The sequence below is a fragment of the Pseudophryne corroboree genome, chromosome 11, assembly GCF_028390025.1.
Source record: "Pseudophryne corroboree isolate aPseCor3 chromosome 11, aPseCor3.hap2, whole genome shotgun sequence".
NCBI classification, from domain to species: Eukaryota; Metazoa; Chordata; class Amphibia; order Anura; family Myobatrachidae; genus Pseudophryne; species Pseudophryne corroboree.
In genome coordinates this window covers 150,243,872-150,266,107 of record NC_086454.1, presented here as the reverse complement: position 1 = coordinate 150,266,107, position 22,236 = coordinate 150,243,872, and the positions used below count along the sequence as shown (strand labels likewise).

At 43.3% G+C, this 22,236-nt stretch overlaps 1 protein-coding gene across 3 annotated transcripts in view; it reads right to left on the bottom strand.

Annotated features, from left to right (window-relative positions):
* PLCB3 (phospholipase C beta 3) overlaps positions 1-22,236 on the bottom strand; it is a 403,369-nt gene that overhangs the window by 92,859 nt on the left and 288,274 nt on the right. For all 3 annotated transcript variants that reach the window (XM_063944960.1, XM_063944959.1, XM_063944961.1), the window contains exons 4-7: positions 21,499-21,639; positions 16,842-16,921; positions 12,060-12,113; positions 10,582-10,657 (exon numbers count right to left, since the gene is read on the bottom strand). In XM_063944960.1, the coding sequence (XP_063801030.1) occupies positions 10,582-10,657; positions 12,060-12,113; positions 16,842-16,921; positions 21,499-21,639 (351 nt within the window). The remainder of the gene's footprint in view (positions 1-10,581; positions 10,658-12,059; positions 12,114-16,841; positions 16,922-21,498; positions 21,640-22,236) is intronic.

Here is a 22,236-nt window from a genome sequence, read left to right as displayed (position 1 = left end):
TTCGCTTGAGAAGCACTGCAACCCAGAGCCGGCCCTAACCAATATGATGCCCTAGGCAAGATTTTGGCTGGTGCCCCCTAACACCACCGCTGGTTCCGCCTCTGACCTTGCACCTCTTTCCCAGCACCATCACCCCTCACCCATAGCAGTCCTTATTTTGGTGTTTGTACCCCCTATATTTTAAATAGGAACAGTTCGCACATATGGCGCACAGCCCAAAAAGGGGGGTGTTTTTGCTGGCAAGGGTCATGGACACACAATAGTAACCCCAATTCTAATTACACCACACAGTACTGCAACTTTATTCACATTTTATCATGCGATAGTGTCCATAATTCATAATACATCCCACAGTAGTATCACTTTACCTTATAAATGTTACTCCTCACAGTAGAGCCCCTTATTCACATTACATCACACTGAATTTGCGTCTTATTCAAATTACACCACACCATATTGCTGTTTATTCACATTAGACCACACAGTATTGCCCTTTCTGTACGTTACGCCACGCAGTAGAGCACCTTATACACATAATGCCACACATTAGTAATGCATTTATATACTTAATTCCACACAGCAATGCCCCTTACACATATGAGACACATTATTAATGTCCTTATAAACATAATGTGCTTTACACATTATGACAACCTTTATTAATGCCCCTTTACACATAATGTCCCTTACACATATGCCGCACATTATTAATGCCCTTATACACATAATGACACACATAGTGCCCCCTACACATTTGCTGAACATTATTACTGCCCCATACACATAATGACACACATACAGTAGAACCCTGTTACACATATGCTGCACATTATTAATGCCCTTATACACATGACACACATAGTGCCCCTTTACACATATGTTGCACATTATTAATGCATTTGTTACATGACACACAAAATGCTCCTTACACATATTCCGAACACAACTGCACAACCAGCCCACTCACATGCACACAGCACTCACACTGCCACAACACTGTGACCTCTGCCTCTGCTTGGATACAGATGTGTCCTCATAAATCTTGCCTCAATGCTAATGTCGGGCACCTTTTTTTATGAAAATGCATCTTATTTGCATTGCTATGTAGCTAGGATACACAAGCAGCTTCTGCTGATTAAAATGATATGCAGCATGCCTATATACTGTGTGAGACTGTAGCTGTATCTGCATATGAAATGCTACATACAGAATATAGGCATGCCGCATATCATTTTAATCAGCAGAAGCTGCTGATGCCCCTAGGCATATCCAATGCCCTAGGCAATTGTCTAGTTTGCATATGCCTATGGCCGGCTCTGCTGCAACCTACTAGAGAGGAGAAACCAGCCACTAGATGGAGAGTAGCCAGTCCACAAAATGAAGTTTATTATTTGCTTTTGGTATTTATTAAAAACAGAGATGTCACTGCAGATGCTCAGCGCTGCACTGCTTCTTCCATTTGAAATTCTGTATTTAAATCCCTCGTTCCTGTCCTCAAGTAAGTAAATAAGTCATCACATCAGGCAGGCAATGTAATGATTCAGAACAGCAGCAATGTGCTGGATCTATAGTGGCATTGTCTAATTAATTAAAAGCCTAATTCAAGGTTGATTGCAAAACAACATTTTCCTCTAATGGGCAAAACCATGTGCACTGCAGGTGGGGCAGATGTAACATGTGCAGAGAGATTAGATTTGGGTGCTGTGTGTTCAAACTGAAATCTAAACTGCAGTGTAAAAATAAAGCAGCCAGTATTTACCCTGCACAGAAACAAAATAACCCACCCAAATCTAACTCTCTCTGTACATGTTATATCTGCCACACCTGCAGTGCACACGGTTTTGCCCATTAGAGGACAATGTTGTTTTACAATCAACCTTGAATTAGGCCCTAAGTACCAAAATTATGTTCAAAAAGTCCAATTTATTCATTTATTTGTAAAGAAACATTTTAAGGCTGTATTTAGGATGTATACATAATACAGTGGAAAACCATTTGTATAGTATATTTTACAGATGAAGGAAAGTTATACAATAATCTTTTCACTTTTAAACTAGGGAATCTGACAGATAGACAGACAGACAGAGAGATCTGCTAGTAAGTAGTACATATTAAGGGGTACAGTAACACAGAAAAACGTTTTGTACTGCTGCTTATCACAGTGGTTACCACTACAATTCACCAAATGGTTCCTTTACTGCGGTATCGGAGACTCATCATGAAACAGTGCTCCAGTGATAGGCCTCATGACGGTCGTCCAGGTTTTCTTTACAGAGACTATCAAAGAGCATGCATACTACAGGTTGAGTATCCCTTATCCAAAATGCTTGGGACCAGAGGTATTTTGGATATCGGATTTTTCCGTATTTTGGAATAATTGCATACCATAATGAGATATCATGGTGATGTTACCTAAATCTATGCACAGAATGCATTTATGTTTCATATACACCTTACACACAGCCTGAAGGTCATTTAATACAATATTTTTAATAACTTTGTGTATTAAACAAAGTTTGTGTACACTGAGCCATCAGAAAACAAAGGTTTCACTATCTCACTCAAAAAAGTCAGTATTTCGGAATATTCCGTATTTCGGAATATTTGGATATGGGATACTTAACCTGTATTACTGAGTTATGATTACTTCATTTACCCCGATTACAAATGCACTGAGAGTCTGTGGCACTGTCCTCTTTACATCCAGCCTAAAATCACACTAGCACTGGCTGTTACACAACATGGATCTGGCACTGCAATGCTGTGTGAAGGGTGATGGAAGGGATGGATAGTGTGTGGATCAGTGCAGAGTAACCAGCGGACAAACTCCCACCTGTGCATCTGCACAAGAACCTGGTGGCACACAGACTCCACCGACCCTACCACCAATGCCATCACCCACCCCTGGTTCATTCATTGGATACATATACAGTAGTTTGACATCCTGCAGGGGAGGGAACAGGAAGAGCTACATTGTAAACATAATGCAAGCTTCAGACTAATATAAGCATATATAATAATATGTCACTCAATCTATGGGGACAGGTGAGATCTGGTAATCACAAGACTACATGAAAAATAAATAATTTTTATACCGGTACCTGTTTGTTTGGTTTTTAGTTTTTTTCTTAAATTAGACGAGATCCCATTTTTTCACAGAAATTCATGGATAAAGCAGTTAGCCCTGCTTTTTAAATATATCCATAACAGAGGCTGTCAGAACAATTGCAGCCAGCAGTGCTCCCTGAAAATAATAAACCTAACAAAGTCTTTTCAGAGAAACTCAGTAGAGATCCCCTGTGTGTGACCAGTCTCACTGGGCACAGAATCTAACTGGAGTCTGGAGGAGGGGCATAGAGGGAGGAGCCAGTTCACACCCATCCAAAGTCTTAAAGTGCCCATGTCTCCTGCGAATCCCGTCTATACCCCATGGTTCTTGAAGCATCCCCAGCATCCTCTAGGACGTATGAGAAATGTATTTAACCCCTTTAGAATGTAAGCTCTCATGAATAGGGCCCTTTCCCTAAAGTGCTTCTCCTTTTCTTACTTTAATAATCTTCGACTGTACCAAATCCCGCAGTTTTCTGCCACCTGATACTTTTGTCAGTGTCATCTGCTGATGCAGCCATGTTTATTTACCCTGTACTTGTACTATATTGTCTTCAACTGTAAATTGCTGTTTTCCTGTTTCATTTATGTACTCTGTAATTGGGCGGTGCGGATCCCTTGTTGCGTCATATAAATAAAGGATAATAATAGTAACACATTCAAATAAGTAACAAAACCTTATCCCTTCTCTCCACCAATCAGTGCATCTCTCCTCTCATCAGACACTCACCCTTCCTCTTCCCCACTAACCAGGCCTAATCTTTCCTCCTCTCTGATTGCCAGGCACTCATCATTCTTCCTCCCTGCTCACCGCACAGATCTTCTGACTTCTCACAATGCTTTACTGTCCTGTGAGAAGACAACAGATGCAGGTTGGCATTCCTAGCAAGGTCGCATGAGGTGCGACCCTATCATTAACAGCCCAGCTGCCCGCATTCACATCTCCTGTGACCGTGCCAGGCAAGGGATTAATATTACTTTTACTCTAGATTTACTGTGTGCACAAAATGCGTCCACCCTGTGGTCTGGCACATACATTGTTTTACACAGGTCTGCCAGTAGCTAACATGGGTTTATTTGTGATATGTATGCATCTGGATTTGCTGTTTTGTTTGATTTAGACTTTCCTAGTCTTATCTTTCTTATAGACAAAATAGGTTTGTATTGTCTTTATTCCTAATACTAAATTATGCCCCTTCGCCTCCTCCTATGTATAGCCGTGGCCAAAAAATGACACAAGTATTGGTTTTCACAAAGTTTAGTGCTTCAGTGTTTTTAGACCTTTTTGTCAGATGTTACCATGGTATACTGAAGTAAAATTACAAGCATTTCATAAGTGTCAAAGGCTTTTATTGACAATATTTGGCATGACACAGGTCTGATGGTAGTGCTCATCTTTTCTTCTCCAGACAAGCGTTTTTCCAGATGCCCCAAACAATCTGAAAGGGGATTAATCAGAGAAAATGACTTTCGCCCAGTCCTCAGCAGTCCAATCCCTGTACCTTTTGCTAAATATCAGTCTGTCCCTTCTTTGCTGCCCTTGTCCGGAGAAGGAAAGGTGAGCACTACCATCAGTCCTGTGTCATGCCAACAGTAAAGCATTCTGAGACTATTCATGTGTGGGGTTGCTTGTCAGCCAAGGGAGTGGGCTCACTCACAATTTTGTCTAAGACCACCGCCATGAATACAGAACGGTACCAAAACATCCTCCAAGAGCAACTTTTCCCAACCATCCAAGAACAGTTTGGCAACGAACAATGCCTTTTCCAGCATGATAGAGCACCTTGCCATAAGGCAAAAGTGATAACTAAGTGGCTCGGGAACAAAACATCAACATTTTGGGTCCATGGCCAGCAAACCCCTTAGACCTTAATCCCATTGAGAACTTGTGGTCAATCCTCTAGAGGTGGATGGACAACAGCTCTGCAGTTGCCCTCTCACAGTGGAAGAGCAAGATGTCGGGAACAAAGCTATGGGGGAGCCTGCCAAGATGAGTGCACAGTCCATATTAGACCTCCCCCCTAAACGAGGGGGTCTCCTTAGGCCCACACTGTCCCAATTTGAAACTGCATATGAAGATCTTATGGTCCTCTGAAAAATATCTACTGAACTTGTGACAAAATTACAACTTGTCCCTCTATGGCACAGATGGAGTTTACTAATGTTTCCATGGCTACTGCAGTTCACCTAGCCTTTCCCCCCACCTAGGCCAATTCCTCAGACATTATGGAAGGTCAAATCAGAACATGTTCATGTGCACGGATCAGGCAGGCCTATAGTGAGGTGGGAGTAACTGTTACCTCTGGGCTGTAAGTACACTGAGCTAATGTCATCCATCTTGTGTTGTGCCTCTTGGGGTACAGCCACATTAGCAGAGCATCCATGTGGTGCCCTTGTTCACATTTTCCAAATTTAGGAAGTGGGCAGCACTACCTCTTTAGGAGCCTCCTTTGGCAACAAAACCATCCAGGTGGCTGTTCATTCCTAGGCACTTAAGCTAGGCGCTCAGTATTAGATTTTAATGACTATGGGGGATATCCAATTATCCCCGTTAAAACATCGGGTCCGAAAAACGGGTCACCGATTTTTTATTTTTTTTTACAGGCTATCCAGATGGACCGCTTGTAAGAAAAAAACCTTTCTCTCGAAAACACACAGGTTCAGTGAAACCTGTGTGTTTTCATGGGAAACAGTCGCGTTTTCGGACGAAAACAGGGCTGTTACCTGGGATTCTGCTTCGCCTGCCGGAGGCAGGTGAAACAAAATCCCTGATAAAGCGCCAGCTTATCGGGGCTAATTAGATAGCCCCCGGCAGGACAGTTAGCCCCGGTAAATTACCGGGGCTAATTGGATATCCCCCTATGTCTATTCCGACCTACAAAAACTATCCCAAAAATTACCGATATACAGCACTTCACAGTAACCAAAAATTGTTTAGTTCCAAATGATCCTACCAGTTCCAAATTTTTTCGCCGATATAGTGTCTCCATACACTAGACATCAGCCAAATCCATACACCATGCACTATCTGAACGATACCAAACCAATGTAAACAATACACATTATATCAGAAGTCAATCCGACCAGTTTTAGACCGACCCTCAGGCCTGCTGCATACACACACTACACAATTATCGGCCCTATCTGACAGAGAGAGCCATGTTGGGCCTGCTGCATGCACACTACACTTATCTACACTACACTGCGAGCACACTACAATTATCAGCCCTTCCTGACAGATAGAGCCACGTCGGGCCTGCTGTATACACACTACACAATTATCATCCCTGTCTGACAGATAGAGCCATGTCTGGACTGCTGCGTGCACACTACACAATTATTGGCCCTATCTGACAGAGAGAGCCATGTTGGGCTTGCTGCGTGCACACTACACAATTATCAGCCATATCTGATAGAGAGAGCCACGTCGAGCCTGCTGTGTGCACACTACACAATTATCGGCTCTATCTGACAGAGAGAGCCATGTTGGGCCTGCTGTGTGCACACTACACAATTATCGGCTCTATCTGACAGAGAGAGCCATGTTAGGCCTGCTGTGTGCACACTACACAATTATCAGCCCTGTCTGACAGAGAGAGCCATGTTGGGCCTGCTGCATGCACACTACACAATTATCAGCCCTATCTGACAGAGAGAGCCACGTCAGACCTGCTGTGTGCACACTACACAATTATCAGCCCTGTCTGACAGAGAGAGCCATGTTGGAGCTGCTGCATGCACACTACACAATTATCAGCCCTGTCTGACAGAGAGAGCCATGTTGGAGCTGCTGCGTGCACACTACACAATTATCGGCCCTATCTGACAGAGAGAGCCACGTCGGGCCTGCTGTGTGCACACTACACAATTATCAGCCCTGTCTGACAGACAGAGCCACGTCGGGCCTGCTGTGTGCACACTACACAATTATCAGCCCTGTCTGACAGAGAGAGCCACGTCGAGCCTGCTGTGTGCACACTACACAATTATCAGCCCTGTCTGACAGAGAGAGCCATGTTGGAGCTGCTGCATGCACACTACACAATTATCAGCCCTGTCTGACAGAGAGAGCCACGTCAGACCTGCTGCGTGCACACTACACAATTATCAGCCCTGTCTGACAGAGAGAGCCATGTTGGAGCTGCTGCGTGCACACTACACAATTATCAGCCCTGTCTGACAGAGAGAGCCACGTCAGACCTGCTGCGTGCACACTACACAATTATCAGCCCTGTCTGACAGAGAGAGCCATGTTGGAGCTGCTGCGTGCACACTACACAATTATCAGCCCTGTCTGACAGAGAGAGCCACGTCGAGCCTGCTGTGTGCACACTACACAATTATCAGCCCTGTCTGACAGAGAGAGCCATGTTGGGCCTGCTGCATGCACACTACACAATTATCAGCCCTGTCTGACAGAGAGAGCCATGTTGGAGCTGCTGCGTGCACACTACACAATTATCAGCCCTATCTGACAGAGAGAGCCATGTTGGAGCTGCTGCGTGCACACTACACAATTATCAGCCCTATCTGACAGAAAGAGCCATGTTGGAGCTGCTGCGTGCACACTACACAATTATCAGCCCTATCTGACAGAGAGAGCCATGTTGGAGCTGCTGCGTGCACACTACACAATTATCAGCCCTATCTGACAGAGAGAGCCATGTTGGAGCTGCTGTGTGCACACTACACAATTATCAGCCCTGTCTGACAGAGAGAGCCATGTTGGAGCTGCTGTGTGCACACTACACAATTATTAGCCCTGTCTGACAGAGAGAGCCATGTTGGAGCTGCTGCGTGCACACTACACAATTATCAGCCCTGTCTGACAGAGAGAGCCATGTTGGAGCTGCTGTGTGCACACTACACAATTATCAGCCCTGTCTGACAGAGAGAGCCATGTTGGAGCTGCTGTGTGCACACTACACAATTATCAGCCCTATCTGACAGAGAGAGCCATGTTGGAGCTGCTGCGTGCACACTACACAATTATCGGCCCTAAATGACAGATATTGCCAACCTGGTTTTGCCTTGTAAATGATTGCTGCTTTAAAAAAAATAGGCAGACTCACAGAACAGTCTTGCACCTCCGGAACTCGAAGGCTATTACATTTAGCCGCCAGTCTCCTATAGGTAATATAACCTGCTATCTGTGGCCATCTGTAGCCTCAGGGACAGGGATGTAATGGTAAGTACAATATACACTTATTTATGTTACTCAAAATAAAATAAAAAAATACTTGCACTCCCTCTACCAGAGATTGTTTCAAATGTATATGTCTGTGTCATACCAATAAAACATACTATCTCTTGGACCCATACACATTGGGGGTCATTCCGAGTTGTTCGCTCGCAAGCTGCTTTTAGCAGCTTTGCACACGCTAAGCCGCCGCCTACTGGGAGTGAATCTTAGCTTATCAAAATTGCGAACGAAAGATTCGCAAAATAGCGAATAGACACTTCTTAGCAGTTTCTGAGTAGCTCCACACTTACTCGGCATCTGCGATCAGTTCAGTGCTTGTCGTTCCTGGTTTGACGTCACAAACACACCCAGCGTTCGCCCAGACACTCCTCCGTTTCTCCAGCCACTCCCGCGTTTTTCACAGAAACGGTTGCGTTTTTTCACACACTCCCATAAAACGGCCAGTTTCCGCCCAGAAACACCCACTTCCTGTCAATCACATTACGATCACCAGAACGAAGAAAAAACCTCGTAATGCCGTGAGTAAAATTCCTAACTGCATAGCAAATTTACTTGGCGCAGTCGCACTGCGGACATTGCGCATGCGCATTAGCGACTAATCGCTCCGTTGCGAGAAAAAAATAATGAGCGAACAACTCGGAATGACCCCCAATAGCAATTTCTAGTGAATTTTTATATCTGTTGCTATACAAAGTACAAGAGCTGCACTGCTCCGTTTGTCTACAAGAGGGCAGTAAAGAGCTGGCAGCAGAGAGATTAGGCTTGGTACAGATGTGTCCTCATTCACTATTGCTGCTGTCAGGCCAAACATCCATTTTTGGCGTGCCAAGTACCAGGTGACTTAGCTTGCGCAGGGCATCTTTTGCGTTCGAATGCAAGTCTTAATTGCAATGTAATGCAACAAAAGTGCTATGATGCAGCATCCACTGTATTTTTTCATGACAACTTCCAAAGTGCTTCATAAACAGATTCAGAAGCACACAGATATACTGTACAAAGGTCACACATCAAATGAATCAGTGCAGTCTTGTCTTGAAGTGGTTTTGTCGCAGCACATTGCAAATAAGACTTGCATTCGAATAAAAAAAGATGCAAAAACGTTACGCCTCTCGCTGCAACTTACTTGCACCGCATGGCATATAGAGGGTCTTTTAGAGGTGCTATTGCTGCTACTTCCTTGGAAGCAGCAGTGATAGCACTGTGTGGTGATGCAGCAGGAGGTGTCTATTACAAGCAGCGCCTCCTGCTGCAGTAGTGATCCAAGCTGCATCCTTGAACGCAGCATCGGATCAGGCACCCACCATCCGGAGGCTTACGGCACCGCGCAAGCCGCCCGTTGCAGAGGCCAGGAAATCCTAACCTCTTCTCTCCCCCTAAACAGCAGCAACATGCCTCCATTGTCACAAATGGAGGCCGTCGCCGTCCCCTCCCTGCCCCCAAACGGCATCAGACTGTCAATCAATGACAGTCTGATACCAGGTTCTTGTGACGTTGCAGGACCCTTCGCGCACATGTAGAATCGGTCCTGTGCATCTACAATGTACCAAACATCGGTATTTTGTGGCATGGGCCGCCCTAGCGACGACACCTGAATGAGGGTCATTGAGACTAGTTCTACGAGAGCACACCTGTACGTGTATATCCGAGCTGAAACATAACTTGCAGTGTAAAAATAGAGATGTACAGCATCTCTGGGCTACATGCAAATGCAGGCAGTAGTTATTCTGCATGCAAAGACTAACTGTATTTGCTCCCCTTGCATTGCAACATGGTTTGTCCAGGTACAAAGCTGCTCCTTATTTTGCTTTGCTCACAATTCAGTTAGCCCCAGTATGTCTAAATGACAAAATGAAGGAAAGGAATGAAAAAAGCGCGTTTCTGCACTGCGCGGAGCTTTTTCGGAGCGCATATAGTTTGAATTTTAAAGTTTGTCCATAAGACAGGTAAACATACTTTCTCAATACGAGGCCAGTACAGCTGGAGGAGCACACAGGCTGCCAGTGTGCTCATGTGTGCACTGGGACCTGGCTATTAGCAGCTTTAAGCTAACAAATACACACACATGAATAACACAGCATTTTTATCCCTCACTAACTTGTGTTGTCCACACTCAGGGGCAAGCCAGCATTAAATAACAGTTACCCAGCCAAGTTACTTTATATAAGGAAGCTGGGTCATCGGGACACAGATAAGCGTGCATGTGACAGTGCTGTGCGCCCAAAAGGAGACGGATAGACAATATTAATGCAACTGCAAGACTCGGTTGTTACCCGGTTAAAGTTCAGGCCACAGGACTCAAGTGCAGTCTCCACTCTCTTCTTGTCAGCTGCAAACATCTTTAAGATGCTGGAAAAGAGGAAGAGAAAAGTGAGGAGGTAAAAGCTGAGAAATATAAATTCCACAATATATATGAAAGCACTGATCCATGTCCATTCCCTTTTATTAAACTTACTTTCACACTGATGTGTAAAGTTATAAATAAGTAGTAAACAAAACTAAGTATAGGGAAAGGTGCAAATGACAGAGGCTAGCAGGCTGTCAGTGGTGATACGCAGGATGGAGAGGTGCACCTCTGCCCGGCAGTGATTTCTCACAAGCTAATCATGTCGGGATGTAGTTATGTGACCGGCGGTCACATTACCGACGGTTACATCCCGCCCCCCCCCCCCCCCCCTCTAAATCCAACAGTCGGCATGCCGACTAGCAGGGACTATTCAACTCATGGGTGTCCACGACATCCACAGAGTGAGAATAGAACCTGCGGCGAGTGCAGATCGCCACCAAGCCCACAAGGGGCTTGTTGCACTTGCCCTCCCCCCGCCGGCATTCTGCGGTTGGTATGCTGACCATCGGGATCCCCAGCGGCGGTAACCCAACCCATCATCTGATATTATGTTAGTACTGTTGGGCAGAGCCATGTCTCAGCACCACTTCTCTCCCGCACATCACTGTTCTCAATGTTCACTACTGTTCTAAAGAGCCATTAGAGGGGGCGTTCCGGAGGGAAGACGGAGCTGAAGAGGCAAACAGCAGCCCAGTTTTGAAACAAGCACACTGGGGACACATAACTCAGGTGCATTTCTGCAATTTGCAATGCATAAGGTAAGAGACTAAAATTATAGAAGGTATGCACAGAGAGATCACCCTTCAAAATTCTTGGTTTCCAGGTACCACTAAGACTGAGTTTAGAATTAGAAAGCATGCTGGAGTCCCTGGAAAAGCAGGACGCATGAAAGAAAGTGACTCTGTGGCTGAAATATGTCAGCTGCTGCCACAGATCTGCTACTGTAGCGTGTAGGTGGATAAAAGCTATACATATGAACAGTATACAACTGGAAGGACGTATGGCCTCTGGAAGGGTTGGGTATGTGTGACCGGCGGTCAGGAAACGCCGCCGCAGTATTGTGACCGACAGCCTCCTGACCGACGCTGGGTCGGTATTGTGACCGGCAGCCTCCTGACCGCCAGTCACATAACTACATCCCCTTTGTAACTACACTCTACATTCACCCTGCTTAAAGTATATATAAGCAAGGGAAAGCCACTAAACACAAATATCATTATTAACGTGACAATTTATTAATATAGCACCAGCATATTCGGTTACGCTTTACTATCAGCCAGCAGTGTGTGATGAGCAAGTAATAGTCAGCCTCGGTAAAGCCCTCTTTAGTCATCGGTAACCATAAGTATAATCTAAAAGATAAATTCAACTGAGTAAAAGGCCCAAAAGATGTGCGTCACTCACTTCTTCACTGGTATCCTTCCATCCTGGTTCTTTTGCAGCTTCAGTTTGGTGTACCTGAGAAACAAAACAATTATTTATTAAAGGAAACCTCGAGATATGTGCAATACTGTAACATAGTTAATGAGGTTGAAAAGAGGCAAAATGCCCATCGAGTTCAACCTGTATTCTGTATTAAGCTGTGCACTTTATAACGCACCAGCTGAAGTAATGGTTTAGTACTAATTGACAACTATATTTCGTACCACTCCCAGATATTTAATGTTAATATATTAAATAGCCTTGGATACTTTTTTCAGCTAGAAAATTGTCCAATCCATTTTTTAAATGCATTTACAGAGTCCGCCATTATTACCTTCTCCGGCAGGGAGTTCTAAATCTTTATTGCCCTTACGGTGAAGAACCCTTTCCTACAATTTGTACGGAATTTTCTGTACCCTAGCCACAGCGAGTGCCTACGTGTCCTATACAGACTTCTATTAATAAACAAATCCCCTGCTAACTCCTTCTAATGACCCTTTACGTATTTGAAGATATTAACAATGTCTCCTCTTAGACGCCTCTTTTCTAGTGTATACAATGGCTAATGGAGAGCGGCAGTCAGTGTGGTGAGAGGTTTGGAAAGGTATCTAAATGATGGACAGAAGCAGAGGAGCTCTGTCTGCCAGAAGACATGGCGAGAGGATGCCTTCCCGGTGCAGGAAACAAGAAGATAAGCTCCACCAAACATTGGGACAAGAGGTCAGGAGATGAATTCATGAAATGATGGTATTACCAGCCGTATGCTTACTCCGTCTAGAGGGATTACAGTTGTGTAGTCAGGAAATTCTTGATAGTAGCTCCTCATACATTGTTTCCTGTAGAGAGTTTTGCTGAAAACTGAACAAATCCAAACAATGGGGTCCTGAGTGGAACAGAGTCCCGGCTTGGGTCTTCCCGCCAAGTTCGGATCTTGGATCTCAAAAACGGATTTTGCGTGTTTTCGATTGCATGCAAGTCCGTCCCTTGTGATTTCAGGTGCCATTTCACACAGGAGAGGGTATGGAGATGGAGTGGGCAATACTACACGCTAGCATCTAACTTACAGGATTTTAGCCTTTTTTCTCAGTTTTTAAAGAAATCCAGATACAAAAGCAAAACACCTGAAGGTAGGGTAGTTTTGCCAAAACCAGAAACACAACGATCTCTGCACATCCAAAGCAGATAGACCCCCCCAACTGAGACAAGACACCAAAGGCTAAATTTATCAAAGCTTGGAGAGTGACAAAGTGGACAGAGATAAAGTATCAGCCAGTCAGCTCCTAATTACCATGTTACAGGCTGTGTTTGAAAAATAACAGCTAGGAGCTGGTTGGCTGGTACTTTGGGTGGCATCCAATCAGCTGCGGTCAATTACTGCGGCTATCCTATTAGCCCTGATAAGCCGTGACTTGCACCAGCTTATCTAGGATTTTGTTTCAAATGCCTCAGGCAGGCGAAACCAAATCCCCGTAAACAGCCCCGGTACCGCTGTTTCTGCTGAATACATACGTTTCACTGAACCTGTGCGTTTTTGGGAGATAATGTTGTTTTTTTTTTTTTTTTACATTCAACCAAATTGGATAGCCAGTAAAAAAATATGGGTGAAACATCGGGAAAATTTCTATTTTCACACCTGATGTTTCTTCACCTCTAATTGGATACCCCCCTTTATCTCTCTCCAGGCTTTGATAAAGCTAGCCTCATATAACTGGACAGGTTTTTCTATTCAGTGACAGGAAAAGGAGTTTGGACGGGAATGAGGAAATTGTTCACTTGCTTTTTTGCAGTGCAGCAATAATAATAGTGATTAAGAGTAACACATTTAGAAAAAGCTAAAGATACATAGAGCTACACTGTGGAATAACAGAAACGAAGGGAAAATAATAAGAGATTGGAATAAAGATATCTTGGAAATAGGTTACTAATAGGACAGACATGCTCCCCTTCTCTCTCTGTCCCCTAATTCCCCTACTGTACCTCTCTTGCCTGCTCAGAATAGAAACATAAAAACATAGAATTTGCCGGCAGATAAGAACAACTTGGCCCACCTAGCCTGCCCTAAACACATGTACACACACACACACACACACACACACACACACTAGGGTATCACTTTTTTTTTTTTGGGGGGGGGGGGGGGGGAGTCAATTAATTCTCAGATATATTTTTGGATTGTGGGAGGAAACCCATGCGACCACGGGGAGAATAAACAAACTCCACACAGACAATAGAAAAATAGGAAGACCCCTAGTGCGCTTATATGCTGATAGCTGCCCTTTGAAGCAAACAGAATCTTTCACCGTGATTCTAAAAATAACATATATTGGAGAATTCGTGATTCCACGTGGCGCTACTATACACCTCTAGAGTAAATTAAACTTGTGCTTACACAAAAAGGTTCACATCAAACAGGTATTTGCGAATGGAGTAAACAGATCAACACTGAAACAAAGAACAAACAGGCATAGTGCAATCCTGTTAAAAAATAAAAGATCCTTTTTTATTAACTGGTCCCACTCACATAGAGATGGTATAAAATCGCATGTAACATTCCAAAGGGGTTCTGCAATCCATATTCTTAAGCTTTCTTGTCGGTAAACCTCTTAAAGAGAATAATAGTGATAGTGCAACACCGTCTAAAACTCAGACAAATGAATTTAATAAAGATGCACTCACAAACATAAAAATGAAAAGAACATATAAACATGTGCTGGAAAGATTTTCATGGGACCGGATGCTGCAAGATGAAACTTCAATGTATAGTCACCAAAAGTCCCGGTAACCCCGGCGTCCATACACGTCCCAGGTCGCACCTCCAGTTCCTAGGTCCTCGTCCAGCAGTTGTTCCCTGCTCAAGCGCTTTCGGATTATATCCTTCCTCAGGAGCATAGGTGCTATGCTCCTGACGAAGGATATAATCCGAAAGCGCTTGAGCAGGGAACAAGTGCTGGACGAGGACTTAGGAACTGGAGGTGCGACCTGGGATGTGTATGGACGCCGGGGTTACCGGGACTTTTGGTGACTATACATTGAAGTTTCATCTTGCAGCATCCGGTCCCATGAAAATCTTTCCAGCACATGTTTATATGTTCTTTTCATTTTTATGTTTGTGAGTGCATCTTTATTAAATTCATTTGTCTGAGTTTTAGACGGTGTTGCACTATCACTATTATTCTCTTTAAGAGGTTTACCGAAAGAAAGCTTAAGAATATGGATTGCAGAACCCCTTTGGAATGTTACATGCGATTTTATACCATCTCTATGTGAGTGGGACCAGTTAATAAAAAAGGATCTTTTATTTTTTAACAGGATTGCACTATGCCTGTTTGTTCTTTGTTTCAGTGTTGATCTGTTTACTCCATTCGCAAATACCTGTTTGATGTGAACCTTTTTGTGTAAGCACAAGTTTTATATACTCTAGAGGTGTAAAGTAGCGCCACGTGGAATCACGAATTCTCCAAACTCGACACAGAGTCGTGGTGGAAATCAAATCCATGACCTCATTGCTATGTGGCAGTAATGCTAACCATTACACCAACCATCCATACTGCCCTTGAATATCTAAGCGGTTCCACGTTTCCCCATTTATTTACTTATCTTGTCTTTTTCTTGCCCCTTGTGATTTTGTATCTGTGCACAGGTCTGTCCCTTACAGAATCTCTGCCATCTTTGTCCTTCAACGAGCTGCAGTTCCTATCTTTAGCGTGACTCCGCTCTGGATGGCTCCTCGTGCAAAGTCAGCTGTTTTGCATCTAGTTTGCAGGGTTATCAAGCAATATAGGATTTGAGCTCCATTATCATTGGTGGAAAATGAGGAAGCAGCAGGAGGCTTGATCCTACTACGCGGTTGGAGCTTGAGTCTCAGGGTAGACCTGAGCTGCCGGACTGCTCTTGTAATGCTCAGTAATCCTGATTCTCTAGACAACTATATTTAAAAACAGCTACATTTAAAACTGCAATATTATTAAACGCAAAACTAGGCACATTTTGAAATGATCATTATTGCCTCTTTAAATTTTACTACTAGCGAGAATTGGCGCCTTGCAAATGTCGCCATTTAGTAAATCCCTCCCCACAGTCTCGTTATGTGAATCTAACAATAAGCTACTATTTTAAGAATTTAACATATTATCACTGTTTATGCATCTGTTATTATCTAACACAACGATGGGAAACAGGCAGTCCTGGGCCACAGGAGGACACAACAGTATATTTGTAGTACTGTAATTCTAAACTTTCCCTCCTGACTGTGATTTCAATAAAGCTGGTGCTAATTCAGAGGCGGACGCTAGTCACACAGGTGCTGCGTCTTTATACTTTGCAACTGTGTGAAAGCCGCAGGAGGCATCTAAGTAAAAAGACGCTCACTTCCGGCTTCTGGGATCCGCTGGTGCATCCAAGGACGCAGCAACGGATCATCTGCATGAACCATCAGGTTACTCAGTATGTCCGGTGAAATCATGCTGCCAAAGCCACTGGCTTCAATACAGTAAAGCGCCACTGGTTTCAATACACCCAGCAAACGTGGGCCGTTATGCCAGCAACATGTTAATCACGCTGCGGGGAACTGTGTGTGACACAGCAGACCAGATCTGTACATGAGCAGTGTGGCTTCTGCACATGTGCAGGTCTTAAAACATTGGGGATGTGTGTTATCATGGAATTAAAGTACATCTCTGAATCAGGCCCATTGTCAGCGGAGAACGCTTTGAACTGAAACCATAGCAGAGTGTTGCTGGGTGGCAGGTAAGGAACGCTTCTTACGCTTTCTGCAGGAACGTGTTCCGGGATGAATTCTGGGCCAGAATATTTGTGGCCAGCTTAAAAAGTCCATCTGTCCATATCTGAAAAATACACAGGAAGAACACACAAAATCTATCATGGCGTATTATATATATATATATATATATATATTTCACACACAGGCACATGTATATTTACTTAGCTTTGCTTTCAGCACAAGACATATTGATTGTAAGCTCTCATGAGCAGGGTCCTCAACCCTCACGTGCTTATTCTTCGCTTACTTAAACCGTCTTCAATGGCACCAAATTCCGCAGTTTTCTGCCACCCTGATACTTATGTCAGTGTCGTCTACTGATGTAGCTATGTTTATTTACCATGTACTTGTCCTATATTGCCTTCCACTGTAAGTCACTGTTTTGATTATTTTGTTTATGTTTAATTGGGCGCATGCGGATCCCTTGTGGCGCCAAATAAATAAAGGATAATAATAATATAGTTGTGGGGATAGTGCATTGTGCTGTTTTCCACAACAGCGATACAGGTATTCAGACAGCAGATGGCGCTTTTGTCAGACTACGTATATTTACGTATAGTTTCAATGCATATACTCGCAGGCAGTTTTGCTAAGACAGCCCTATACAGTACTTAACATATCACTTTCAATTGTGAAGCTCACAAAAAAAGTAGGGGACATTTATGTATAAAAAAAAAGCAGCTAAGAAAATGAAGCTAGTTACTATTGCTGCCTATCCACAAGCAGGCACGGATACAGAGGGGGGCGGTGGGGGCGATCGCCCCCCCTAGCACACTTCTGCCTACAGACAATCTGTCTGTGAAGTCCTGCTCCTTAACCCCTTCCTATCTCAGCTGGCCGTCAGCTATAGTCAGTCAGCTATAGTCAGTGGTGTGAGTCGCAGCAGCTCACAGCGGGTGCCCCTTCCTCCTCACTCACCCTTTTGGCCTGCACGGCAGTTAATCAATCAACATAGTTTGTTGATTGAGACTGCTTTCATCTCCCCAGCGTCTCCTTGCTGATAACAGATCCAGGAAGTGTGGCTGTGTGTTGGGGGCGTGGCTTCACTTATAAGACAGGCTAGTGGGCTAATACAAACAGTATACTATAGTGTGTTTACTTTTTTCCACACTGAGAGCATGCTGCATTCCTGCACCCAGAGACCAGCCAGAGGGACTTTCCTGCCAATCTGTGCCATTGACCAGCCTGTGGAAAAGGGACCATCTTACCAGCCTGTTGCAGAGGAACCAGCCAGTAAGAGATCTTCTTGCCATATTCCCTAGGCAGGGTATTACAGGTTGAGTCTCACATATGTGCGATACAGTAGAACAGAGGATGTCTGTAGTAGATGCACTTATAGGTTTTAAAATATTCCTTGTATTTCATAATATTAAACATTACATATCATGTCCTGTCAGTGAAATACTAAAATAATAGAGAGATGCGTGTAAAAGTACAGAAAATGTGTATAAAAATGCTATACAAGAAATATGGTGTATGCTAATCTGTCCTCTATTTGGTTACTTTCTCATAACACCATACTCCTTCTACAAGGTATCAACTCGGAATTGTCCTCACCGTGTAATTCCCCTACAAGGTGCCCTCACTATAGCCTCACAAATGAGTATTAACGTCTTCAAGTTCCTGTATAGCATTGGTCCTATAATATGCATCAAACAGTTTATATATCAGTGGGAGAGATCCCTTGGTTATAAATGGCACCCTAATAGCTGGTAGAGATATATTGCAAGATAAGCAGGTAAAGGATTTGTTAGTGGGTGTTTGGTATAATAATCACTTCTACAACACATCAAATCAAAGTCCCCCAATATGACATCTATCCAAATCCCTAAAAATACTAAAATTGCTTGATATGGTGCGTCCTCGGGAGCCTCACTCTCTTATAACTGATGTCATTACAGACAAGGGGCATAATTCAGACCTGATCACTGCTGTGCATTTTTGCACAGCAGCTGATCAGGTTTGAACTGCGCATACGCCGGCGCATGCCAGACAGCCGACGGCCATCTCAGCCCTGCTAGGCAGAGGCGGTCGCTGGGCAGGAGGGTTCGGGCCGGTGGCGTATAGCCGCCTTTTTAGAGGTGCGATCTGGGCAACGCAGGTGTGCCCGGACCGTGTGGGGGGCAGGCTGCGGTTGGTGCGTGACGTCACACGCAGCCGCTGTGACCCGGTCAGTGACTAGTAGCTCCCTGCCTGTGCGCAGGAGCTGCGTTGGTATGGAGCTACTCATTAAGTACAAAAGCATTGCCGCTGTGTGATGCTTTTGAACTTGTACGGTGGGGCAGAGCCAGACATGGGGGGCGGACTAGCCCTGTGCTGGGTCCCCCCCACGCATCTCTGAGTAACTGAATTATGCCCAATGTCTTGTCACTGTTGTTGCCACAAATGCCATATTTTGATGGCCCTCTATTATACCATCCATATGTTCATTATAATTTATGACACGTCATGTACAGTTGTGATACCTACAGTATACAAAGTTGTAATTCCCTAATATTGGGGTATAGCAAAAAAATATTAAATTAGAGCAGAATGCCTGGATTAATTATGATTGACTTATTCTATATCAGCACCTCATATTAACATGAGAAACAGTAACAATCTTATAATAGATATATACAATAGACAATCCTAGCACTGCGCACAAGCAGAAAAAAAGCAGCTCGGTGAGCTCAATATTTTACTTAAAGGTAAAATCAAATCTTCACCAAATATGTGCCAAAAAGGGTTGAATAGAACTTATCCAGCGCTACTGCTTACAGTATGTAGGTCATTCATAAATATACCACTTCAGATACAGCAGATGTCATATCTCACAGTATACTTCTTATTAGGCTCATTCAGATATACCCAAAATGTAAGAGATAAGCAATTATAGTGAAACACTGTTTAATAATTGTAAGATTTAATATGAGAAAAACGAAAACATATAAACTCCACACAGATCACATGTATTTCCAAGTGGCCAAATTTTGACAATTCCAGCTAGACATGAACTGTTATTTAAGCAGTTCAGAATGCACTTGAAACAGTGCAAGTCCTGGGTTCTCCCACTGGTGCAGGCTCAGGTTTGGCTGAAATTTACAATTATTAAACAGTACTTCACTATATTTGCTTATCCCTTTCATTGGAGATAGCTGAATGAGCCTAATAAGAAGTATGACATCTGCTGTATCTGAAGTGGTATATTTATGAACAACCTACATATGCAGTAGCACTGGCTAAATTCTATACAACAATGTGATAATACCTATAATTCCTTAAATTAATTGTATCAATCAGATAACTATGGTATACTTGCAACATTTTTCTGGAAAAAAAAGGGTGGTGGGGGGATTTCCCAAACCTATGTGGCACATAGATGCAAAAGGGATTTTAATCTACAGGTGAACTCCTGCGAGTATTACGTACTCTCACTTAATCCTGGTTAGTCTCAAACTCCATTATTGGACAATTACAAATGTGGAATTCATCTATTAGGGTTGGCAAGTGTTGAGTGCTGTGTGGGATTATCAAATAATTGGTCTAACCCCCCAAGACTCTGTGCCTAAAATCCCCTTGGTACTATTCAGCAGTTCCCCTTATTATAATAATATAACAGGGTATTATAATGTGTCTTCCCTTCCTGGTTCAGTAACACATAAAATGCCAGTTGTTACCATTTGTATCCATAAAAGTTGCTAGTATCCCAAAGAAAGGAATTATAGGTATTATCACATTGTTACTGTTTCTCATTTTAATATAATGCGCTTATATAGATTCAGTCAATCATCAAGGTTTATGATAATACTGTATTTCATAACGACGTTGACATATAAACCTTGATGATTGACTGTCTCTATATCAGTACCTCATATTAAGATGAGAAATAGCTGCAAATAATTACTCCAGACATTTTGTTTATATTTAATTTTCTTTTGCTATACCCCAATATTAGGGGATTATAACTTTTTATACTGTAGGTATCACAATTGTACATGACGTGTCATACATTATGATGAACATAAGGAGGGATTTGGATAGATGTCATATTGGGCAACTTTGCTTTGATGTGTTGTAGAAGTGATTATTATACCTAACATCCACTAACAAATCCTTTACCTGCAATTATACCTATTTGTGTGATGGATGAATTTGGACGGGAGAGGGGAGGAGTCAAGATGGGAGGGGTCAAGATGAGAGGGGTGGAGTCAAGACGAGAGAGGGGAGGAGTCGGGACTGGAGAGGGGAGGGGTCAAGATTAAACCGTAAACCGCCCCCCCTAAAAGAAAAGTCTAGATCCGACCCTGTCCACAAGACTTCCCTTGTTCCTTCCTTTAACTATCCAGGACACCTCTGCGTCTTGTATTGTCTCCAAGTCAGTTCAGAGACTCCGACACTCTGTGCTCAAGCTTTATAGTAGTCCATGTACAGGCTCATCAGAGGCTCCTCAGGTATACTGTTCCGTGACATGTCAGGTTACACAGCAATGTACTTATGATATGTCAGGTTACTCTCTAATGAAATCTAATCTGCATACAGAGCTGCAGACACTTTGTGGCACCCTATAAATAACAAAATTATAATAATGCACAGATACATACAAAAAATATACACGTGCACTATATTATAGGCCCAGGTCAGAGATGCCCAGCTGAATACCTTTGCCGTGTCCTCCTGAACAGCCATAAAGTTGAGGAAGTTGATATTAATAAGGTCGCAGCCATACACAACGGTTACCAGTTTTTCTTCAGGACGCTGCTCTGTTCCTGAGAATCCTAAAGTTTCCCTCATTCGAGAGTCCTGGTACAAAACAGAGTAAAATATAAATAATTTCAACAATAGGAAAATTAAAGAGAGCGATGTATGTAAGCTCCATCAAAAATAGGCAGCTGCTTAATACATCCTTTCATGCATAAAATAAAGTTGATGCCTTAAACTTGGTGTCTGTTGTATTGTGTCAGCTTCTATACAAGTACTAATACAGTATCTCTATATTATTTTGGTTTAAATGCTATTACTGCGCCATGTGAGAGGTGTCTGTAATGGAGCTCTACTATTTCCTTAGATATCCATAATACATGTAGACATCATCAGAACCATAAAGCTCACGGGTGAAAACACAGGAGACTGCCAGAATAGGTGCACTACTAATCTTTAAGGTACTGAAATGATAGTCACAAATGAAACAAGAATGTTCGCACCAGCTGTTCATACCCTAGCAGTAGTACTGCAGTTGAGCAGCAGATGGAGCAAAAGATATGTTAAAACTTCCTTCCTAGATTACACATACCTACATACAATCACATTTACCCATCACATGCAAGACGGCCCCTTAATTACTCATTTATACCCTCATTGCTAACTGCCTTTCACAGTGTAATGATGTCATTTGTGCCT